General features: G+C 30.6%; 1 protein-coding gene across 1 annotated transcript; it reads left to right on the forward strand.

Annotated features, from left to right (window-relative positions):
- The first annotated feature begins 6,914 nt into the window (after positions 1 to 6,914).
- On the forward strand, positions 6,915 to 8,474 carry LOC133677648 (uncharacterized). Its single transcript, XM_062099766.1, has one exon. The coding sequence runs from the start codon at positions 7,024 to 7,026 to the stop codon at positions 8,065 to 8,067; it is 1,044 nt and encodes a 347-aa protein (XP_061955750.1). The 5' UTR covers positions 6,915 to 7,023; the 3' UTR covers positions 8,068 to 8,474.
- The last annotated feature ends 1,142 nt before the right edge of the window (positions 8,475 to 9,616 follow it).

Below are 9,616 nucleotides of genomic sequence, written 5' to 3' on the forward strand. Positions count from 1 at the left end.
CTTTTAGAGGCTGTGGAGGCCAAGTAGAGGCTTTAGCTATTATATATAGGAGGAGATTGTACGAAAAAGGAGATCCAAGCGTGTGGTATGACGGAAATTTCCCTTGCCAGAATTCCATTGATAATTATTTCAATAGATTATCTGTTATTATTGCGTTGTCTGTTAAACAGGAGAAACTTAAGGGATATACACGTGGAAGCATTAAGATATTAGAAACTCAACAACGAATTCAATCAAGGGAACATGATCTCTAACATGTTTATTTGTAGAGCTTTCATGCATTTGCTTGCTGGTTTTATTTGAATTCTTAAATAAATAATGTTTAACAAATGATTTTAGGTTCTACTTAGAAGATGGTGAGAAGTTGCTTAAGTTTATTGAATGATAATTTAATTTGAAGATAATGAATATTGATTCAATCAACTTATTTAATTTTTTTTTACATGTTTTTCAAGACATTGTTGTGAAAAATATAAAACAAACACCATTTTTTTTTATTTGTAAAAATAATGTATTTAAACATAAAATTTTATTTTTCACCCCTCCCACCCCCACACACATGTATATTTATTTATTTATTATTAAATTATAAATAATGGATATCATATAAATACCCAAAATCCAATAAATAGAGTATGAATAACTAAATTTCTTATCTTATAGATAATGTGTAAGATATAAATATAAAAAAACCCGACTTATGGGTACCCGTTAGTTTCCTAATCATAGACGAAACTAGAGTTGTGATATCGGGAGGATCGGTATATATAGCTTTCATTTTGAGAGGATGATTTTGTAGGATTAGTTTAAAAAGTTAACAAATTCAAGGTTGATTTTGGAACTTTTAAAAACTTTGGGAGCGGCCAGGGCCACCCCTGGATTGGTCCCGGCCGGGTTGTCATAAGAGCAAATTAACTGACCAGTGAAAATAGCACTTTACGTGAATTTGAATCAAAACTGAGAGTGTTCCATTGTCTTTTCCAAAGGAGAACAAGGTATGGAGAAACTTGTGCTCTGTCTGTGTTTATCTTTGAATGTAGCATAGCTACACAGCAACTTGGAATCCAATTCCCATATCGTTAGAATAATAATTAAACGCAACATATGGAAGCTGTCGATCGTTTTCAGAAAAGCGATTGCAAACAATGGAATAGTTCCCTTTTCATGAGCCTAGAGATTTTCTTCCCCGATTTTTGTCTTTTAATTTACACATCTCTTGTGAATTATCAATAGAAAATTTCAGACAAGAGGGTTTAACAGACCAAAATTAACATCATGCTGTTGACTCTAACTGCAAGAAATATCTGTTGTCCGCTAACATTCTGAAGCAATCAGTAAGCAAATTAGATTTTTACAGGATCTATAATTCTTGCTTACTGTCAAGCCAAATTCAATGTACTTGTTATTGCATGCCTTGGGAATTTTATGCATAAATGTCTACTGAAATGAAACACTGATTCTGAATGAATTAAAATGGTTGGTGCATGCAATGATACTGTACGCTACATATTATGTTCGAGGAATATAGGCATGTCTGCAGGTGAGTGTCATTGTGATTTTTGTACGTAAATATTGAGTCAATAACCATTGATGTCATATGGGAACTTGGAAATCTATACTCATGGTGAGTGCTTTGAGAACTTGAGACATGGTGATGGGGAGTTCATATATAATTCATTAAATACCAACCAATCTGCTATTATATCACTAATGTATTGGAACTTCAGAAGAAAAAACAAATAAGTTAATGCCTGTTATAGAGGAGGCAATCGACGTTTTGGACACCTTGGAATCAAGAGACAGTAGCAGATGTTAATTTGATTAAGAAGGTCGATGTCAGATTCCTGTCTCCAAGTAAATTCTAAACTAGAATTGCTTGCTGGAGATCCTGTGCCAGCTAATTAATTAGTGATTGTCAAACCCAGTGAGGTAACATGTTGGTGACTTGCACGTGCAGATGTCTCAGGAAAAAGGGAGCCCCGGCTCCTAAATCCTAAGTCCAGGCGCCCCCCATGACCTGTACAGAAGCCGGTGGCTAAGTAGTTCTCTGGGCTGCCTGATTTAATCATAAATTTTACAATTGGAGTGGTTACTTGGAGAGGTCCACCAAGTGGATCCTTACAAGTCAGTACTGGCATCATCGTAGGCAGAAACGCATGAATCGAGATTTGAAAATTTCTGGGTAAAATCATGTTTTCGCATGATTTTTTATGGTGTGTGCTAACAGTACAGTAGAGAGACACTGCTGAAACTCTAAAGTCACATTTCGCAACTCTTAAAAAGAGGCAACTAAAAAATTGCACCAGCCCGGATAAGTATCACTAGACCACTGGTGCTTCTTGTGGTCGTTTCGGGTTATGTAAATTTATGTCATCGATCAATTTGAGGTATCCTTGGCAGCAAAATCATCGTGGTGGCTAGGCATTTGTAGTAGGAAGCTAGCACCTAGCTGGCTCGAAACTTGTACAAACAAAAATTTTAGCAGCGAGACAAAAAAAGCTCTTTGGAACGTCGTAAAATCCATATGCGTGATTTACGAGCATTCAATTTTCACATCCTAACAAACAAAAAATTTTCATATCCTTATTTTCATTATAATGTTTGTGTTTTGGTATAAATTCATTCTACTGCTTATTCCTTGAATTCCAATAAGATAATCGTATCATTTAGTTTGATTCATTCTAATAAGTGAGTTTAATTCATTTTAATAAGTGGGATCTTACCCTACTTTCTACCTTGTATTTTGGTATAGCTAGTTTGTGATTTTTGTTAATAATTGTGGTCATATGACTTAGATTTATTTGATGAAAAATAAAATGATGTCTATGAATGTTTTCTCTGATACAAACTCAATTTTCTACTAATATAAAAGTTCTAAGGTCCAGTGATGATGGAGAATTTATCAGTCATGTGTTACAATCTTATTTCCAAGATCATGGTAGTAAGATATAATGTTATTTTATACCTCAACAAAATGGTATAACAAAAAGAAAAAAATCATTGTATGCTTGAGATTACACGTGCGTGTCTAATTGTAGCTCATATACAATCTACTTTTTTAGAAGAGGCTATGTTGCATGTTATTTATCTTATGAAACATGTACCCAGTAGTTCTCTCATATTCAAAACATCTTTGAAAAAACTCTCTTCTTATGTTAATATTCCTTCCAACTTGACATTAGCAATGAGAGTTTTTAAGAGTTTTGCATTTATTCACCTTCATAAATATCAGCGTACAAAGCTTGATCTATGTGCATTGAAGTGTGTTTGTTGGGTATATGTCGCATAAAAAGAGATACAAGTGCTATCATCATCCTACTTGATGATTTTGTATGACTATGGGTGTCACGTTTTCTAAAATGAAAATGAAAATGTATGACCATGTGTGCAAGTTAAAAAAGTCTTTGAATGATTTAAAACAATCATCAATACCGTTATTTAAAAAATCTTGACTAACTATGAAGAAATATGGTTATTCTTAAAGTAACGCAAATCATATATTATTTTTTAAAAAATATAATAAAAAGATAAATGCATTTTTTATTTATGTAGATGAGATGATTGTTATGAGTAATGATACTGATAGGATGAAAAATTTGAAAACTTACTTAGAATCTAAATTTGATATAAAAGACCTTGGAAGTTTAACGTGTTCCTGGGGCATTGAAGTTATCAGATCCAAATAAGGATAATTCTTGTCACAATAAAAATATATTTTAGACTTATTAGAGAAGACAAGTATGCTTGGATGTTAGCCTATCAATACACCTATAAAAGCAGAATTAGCCTTGAGGAACTTCTTGATCAAGTTCTAGCTAAGAAGGGAAGATCATATCAAAGACTAGTGGGTCGATTGATTTACATCTCACATATTCGATCAAATATTGTTTATATTATTAGTGTGATAAGTCATTTTATGCATAATCCAAGTAGAATCTTGCGGCACATGAAGTTGATACTTGGAAAGAGTCTTATGTTTTCTAAGAATAATCATGCAAATATTATTGATTACTATGATTCAAATTGTGATGTAAAAGGATAAAAATGACATTCAATAATTGGTACATCACTTTTGTTAAAGGTAATCAAGTTCTAAGAAACAAAAGGGTATTTTCATTATCTAACACTAAAGCTTAATACAAAATAGTGGTAAAAAAAATATTCAGGAATTATTATGGTTTAAAACAGCTTACGAGGAATCTTGGTTTTTCTCTAAAAGAAGCTATGAAGTTATATTATGATAATCAATCATCTATAAAGATGGTAGATAATCCGATACAATAGGATTGAACTAAACATTTAGAGATTAATTGAAGTTTCATCTACGAAATATTTAAAGAGAAAATAATTAAAGTTATGTATGTGAAGATTATAAAACAGTTGGCTGATATTCTGATGAAGATGGTTGCTAGTTGAGTATTTAGTGACTCACTTGTTAAGTTGGACTTGAATGATACGTATGCACCTTATTAAAAGGAAAGTATTAACATGAGTCACAAGTTCATATTTTTCTAATTATAACAATTGATTATAATTTCCTTCTGGGAATACAATTATATTGTATCATAAGGATTGTTATTACTTTTCTTGTATATCTAGTTGCCAATTATATTGTAATAATATACAAGTTTTTTTTAGAAAAGAGATATATACTTCATCATAATTTACCTAGTAATTTGCAAATTTTAATCAATTTAACCCCATTGAACTAAATTTCATTAAATTCTAAGAAGAATACCATAACATTTTCAAAACTTGTTAAGAAACAAAAAATATCAATTTCTTCAAAAAAACATATTGGAAAATTTGAGTGGAATAACAAACAATGAAATAGTTTTTGTAAAAATTGATAAGAATTGTTTAAGAAGAAAAGTAAATTGTTTTTTTTTTCAGAAACAAACTTTTCATAATTTAAAACAAAAATTAAAATTATTAAAAATCATTGTTTTCAATGATTGGAGAATGTTCTAGAAATTAAAAATCATTATTTTCAATTTTTTAAAAATATGTTTTTGGAAAATTGAATGCCAAGAATTTCCAAATGTTTATTTCAAAGTTTTTCAAAAGTTTAATTGTTGATAATTTTTATCACTCAGATATTTGAAAGTATCATTTTTAATTGATTTTTAAATTTCTTAAACATATTAAAAACTTTTAATGATTGAGTATTTTAAAGTTATTAATCTAAACATTTCTGATTATTTTCTTCCTTAAAAGTTTCAAAATTTCAAGTTTATCCTCAAAAAATTATCTTTTTATTTCTTAAATATTCCTTAGAAATTGTATGACCCTATTTTGTTGGGATTTTTTTTATTAAAATCTTGAAAATTTATTTTAATCTATTTTCATTTTTTATACCTAAAACATTTTGAAACTTTGATTTTTTAAATAGTTAATGTTTTTTTTATTTCTTAACAATTTCTAAGAAATTTTATTAGTATTTATGTTTTCCCCTTTTTTCCTAAAACATTAACAATAACTTTAAGGTTTGCAGGAATTAAAAAAAATAAAATGCAATGCCATTGTAATAATCATCTAGAGACAAAACACTATTTCTTTACTAAGAGGTTTTGTTTGTTGTTATAGTTTATGTTTTTATTGTGTCATTATTTTTCTATGATTTTATGATTAATTGATGATATTTTTTTAATTTATATTTTAGTCCTTAATGGTTGGAGATGAGAGAATTAAAGAGACATAACCATGAAAATATTTACAATTGAAATTTAGATGTTCAAGATAGAGAGGGAAGGTGGTTGATGATAGTGGCAAGGCTTATATAATCAAGAAATGAGATCTAAATGTTGACAAAGTAATTTAGTTTTTAGATGTAATTTGGATTGAGGTGTTTAAAAGTATTGTAATGATTGTTTTTTAAAGTGTTTTTAGTTTTGAAATATATTAAAATAATATATTTTTAATTTTTTTTAATTTTTTTTGATATTAATATATTAAAACAATCTAAAAATATAAAAAATTATTTTTTAAAAATTTAGATTTTATTGAAACTCTAATATAAATTAATTAAGATATGTTTAAGATTATATATAGTTTTTAGGTGTTTGGAAGCAAGAAAATGGAAGATTCATATTTCAAAACAATTCTTTACAAGGTATGCATGAGCCTTGTTTCCTTACCCATGCCATTTCTCTTGTTTTTCTTTTAAAAAAACCAAATAATTAAACTAATATATCAATAAAAAGATAAAAAAAGGAAGGACAACATCTACTACAATCATACTTATTTGTGCTGGAGTCCTTTTGTTTTTACTAATATATGCATACTATGTTTTAAAAAACAATTTTCCCTTCAATTAAATTGAAATATTAATTAAAGAACCAAAAAGTGGAAAGATATTTGATATTAAAGGTAAGTTTATAATATATATAAAATTTTAATTCTTTTTTAAGGTTACTTTCTTTTAAAAAATTACAGCAGCTGATTTATTGATTGACAATTTAATTTAAATTTGATGAATATTTAATTTGAATGAATAATTGTTTTTGATAGCATATGAATATTATAAAACCTATTTTGAAACTCGTCCAAATCTAACTCAAGTATATATTTATATTATATAAATATACTTTTAAAATATTTATATTTTTTAACACAATATTATATATATATATATATATTGACATAAAATAAATAAATATAAATAATATTTATTATTTTATCATTTAATATATATATGATATATGATATATGATATTTATTATTTTATTATTTAATATATATATATATATATATATTATTTTTATTGATTAATAAATAATAGTAGATAATAAATATTTATTAATACCCAAAACTTAATAAATAATTTATAGTTATTTATTTTTTTTACCCAAAAATAAAATAATTATAAAAAAAATTCAAATATCCATTATCGTTCCTGAATTTACCCCAATATTATCTACTAGAAAAACATTCAAAAGCCACAACCTCCTCCTCCTCTCCCTTCATTGCATTTCCTTCAACTGCAAACATCCGAAAGAATCAAGCATCCTAAAACCCTCAATAATGTCATCTTCTCTCTCAATCCCAACGCACCTCTCTTTCTATAAAACCCTCTCATCCCAAAACCCCCTCTTCTTTCGAAAACCCTTGAGCCTCACTCTCCCTCGCAAAACCTCAATAATTCGAATGGGTGGAGGCCCAAGAACATACCCAGGAGGAGTCTCCAAGTGGCAGTGGAAACGAATGCAAAAAAACAAAGCTAAACAACTCCTAAAGGCTAGGCTTTCTCGGGAGAGACAGATTTACGAAATGAGAAAAAGGGCAGAGCTCAAAGCCTCTGTTTCTGAATTAGAGCGTCCTTGGGAAGTTGTTCAGAAAGCACCCAAGTTGTTTTCTGTTGGTGCTGATGAACAAGTTAAGGTTTTGGCCGACCGCTTTCAGAAACCAGGAGGGTTTGATTTGTGGAGTGAAAGAGATGGACCCCAGTTGTTTGAGACCCCTGATGGGGTTCCCTCCGCCCGGTTTTTCCCTAAAGGTGTTGTTCATAGTGTGAAACCTTATGGGAAGGTTTCTGCTTCTGGGTTTGGTGAATTGAGTGGTGAAATGCCGGATTCTGAATTAGAAAGCTATACTGAAAGCGAAACTGAAGCGGAAAGTGAATATGAGACTGATGGAATGTCCGTTAGTGGTAAATTAAGCAGGGAAGATGAGGATGGGTCGGTTTTAGAGAGCGCGTCTGGGGAGAATCCTGATGGAAAATTGGGGATGGATAAGAGGAATGCAAAGAGAATTAATGTTAAACACAGGAAGAAGGGGAATAAGAGGAGATTTGGGAGTGGTTTTAATGCATTTGACTCAGGGCAGGTTGGTTTTGAGAAAGAGAAAAGAGTGGGGGGGATTTCCAACTTCGATGCTGGTGGTAATAATAGGAGTAAAAATGGTAGTAGGATTAGTAAGACTAGAGGTTTGCAGAATCGGAGAGATTCAAATTCTGAAGTTCATGTTATGAGCTTGCAACGGGATGGGAGTTATGGATTCCAAGTCAAGAATGAGAAGTTTGATTCTGATTCTTGGGATGTGGAGGCATTTGAGTTCGATTCGTTTTAGCTTTATATGCCATCAATGGGTTGTGAAGAAATTGGACTGGATATAGTGAATTCCAGTTGCAGTAATTTTATATTCTGTTAAATTGGGAAACCCTGTTGTATTATTGGTCTCCTTGGAGTTTTGACACCATATATGCGCTGTTGTGACAACCAGCGAGGTATAGCAATTGGTTTTTGAAGTGGTGGGATGTCAGTTTATGGATGATGATCAGGTATTCATTGTCACCTTTTCAATAATTGATTGATGTGTATATGTGTCTAATGTGTTGTGCTCTGGTATACCGAGTCTTTCACTCTTTGCTGAAATAACAGAAGGAAGGTGAAGAATAGTCTAGTATTTTTCACTTTTTATGTTTCCAAATAAACATGAATTGAATGGAACCATTATGTACCCGAAGAACTTCTGTAGCTGTTCCCTTGTCGAAAAAGATAGGTGTAAATCAGATTAACAATTAACCTTTGATGTGTGAAATTCGCTAGGTTATCATAGAGTAAGAGCAATAACAAACACTGTTGTTTTATTGTTGCAAATTAATAAAGATCCGTGACGATATGTGGTAGCTGAGAGGATATTGGCATTGTTATCTGTCAGCAACTGCATTTGTGTGCATGTGGTAGCTGAGAGGATATTGGCATTTTTATCTGTCAGCAACTGCATTTGTGTGCCAAGCATGGTACCATGCAGTATGGTGTAACATAAAACAGTTGACCTGAAATGATAATAACATTGATGTTCAAGAGTTGATACAAGTTGAGCAGGTTAGGTTTTCCGTTTAGAAAAGAAAAGAAAATATCCATGTTTGGGTGTAATTCTTGTTTGACAGAAGTGAAGAAGCATTATTTGATTTTTGTGAACAGTCCTTATATAGAGTCACTTTTCTGGCATTTTGGACATTGAGTGTATTAGAAAGGGGAAACAGTTTAGGAGCGAACACCATCACTTGAAGATTGTGTGGAGAACAAATTTGGCTAAATTTGGATACTTTGTGGACACAGTTTAGGTTTTTTAGATTACTGTCCTGTATTATGGTGGTTTAGGATTTGGAAAATAGGGGATTAATGGGGTTTAGGTAAAGAAGAAAGTGTTCTAGGATTTGTAAATTAAATTGGGGATGGACGTGGAAGACTGGTGAAATATAAACCCAGATCTATAAATTTCCAGAAAATATTAAGAAGACTGGCGAGAATCGGATTTATTTCATTCTTGACTTGAACTGCTACAAGCTCAGATTTTGTTTGCAACTTCATCTTTTTCGATCTTGATTGTTTTAGACAACCTTTCTTTAATTTGATATCTATTCACTTTGATTATCAATTAATTATCATGATCTGATCATAGAAGGTTTTGGTTCAAAACCGAAACCCTAAGAATAAAACTCATAAATAAAATTAATTAATGCAAATAAACGTTAGATTATTAACTAATCAAACATAACAAATTATATAGTACAAATAAATAGACCAAAACTAGTTTAAATCACGTGATGAAGATAATGTTCTTTCCAAAAACACTACCTTAAACCCAGAAAAATGCTTGGAAAACCCAACCA

Source organism: Populus nigra, chromosome 17, assembly GCF_951802175.1.
Source record: "Populus nigra chromosome 17, ddPopNigr1.1, whole genome shotgun sequence".
NCBI classification, from domain to species: Eukaryota; Viridiplantae; Streptophyta; class Magnoliopsida; order Malpighiales; family Salicaceae; genus Populus; species Populus nigra.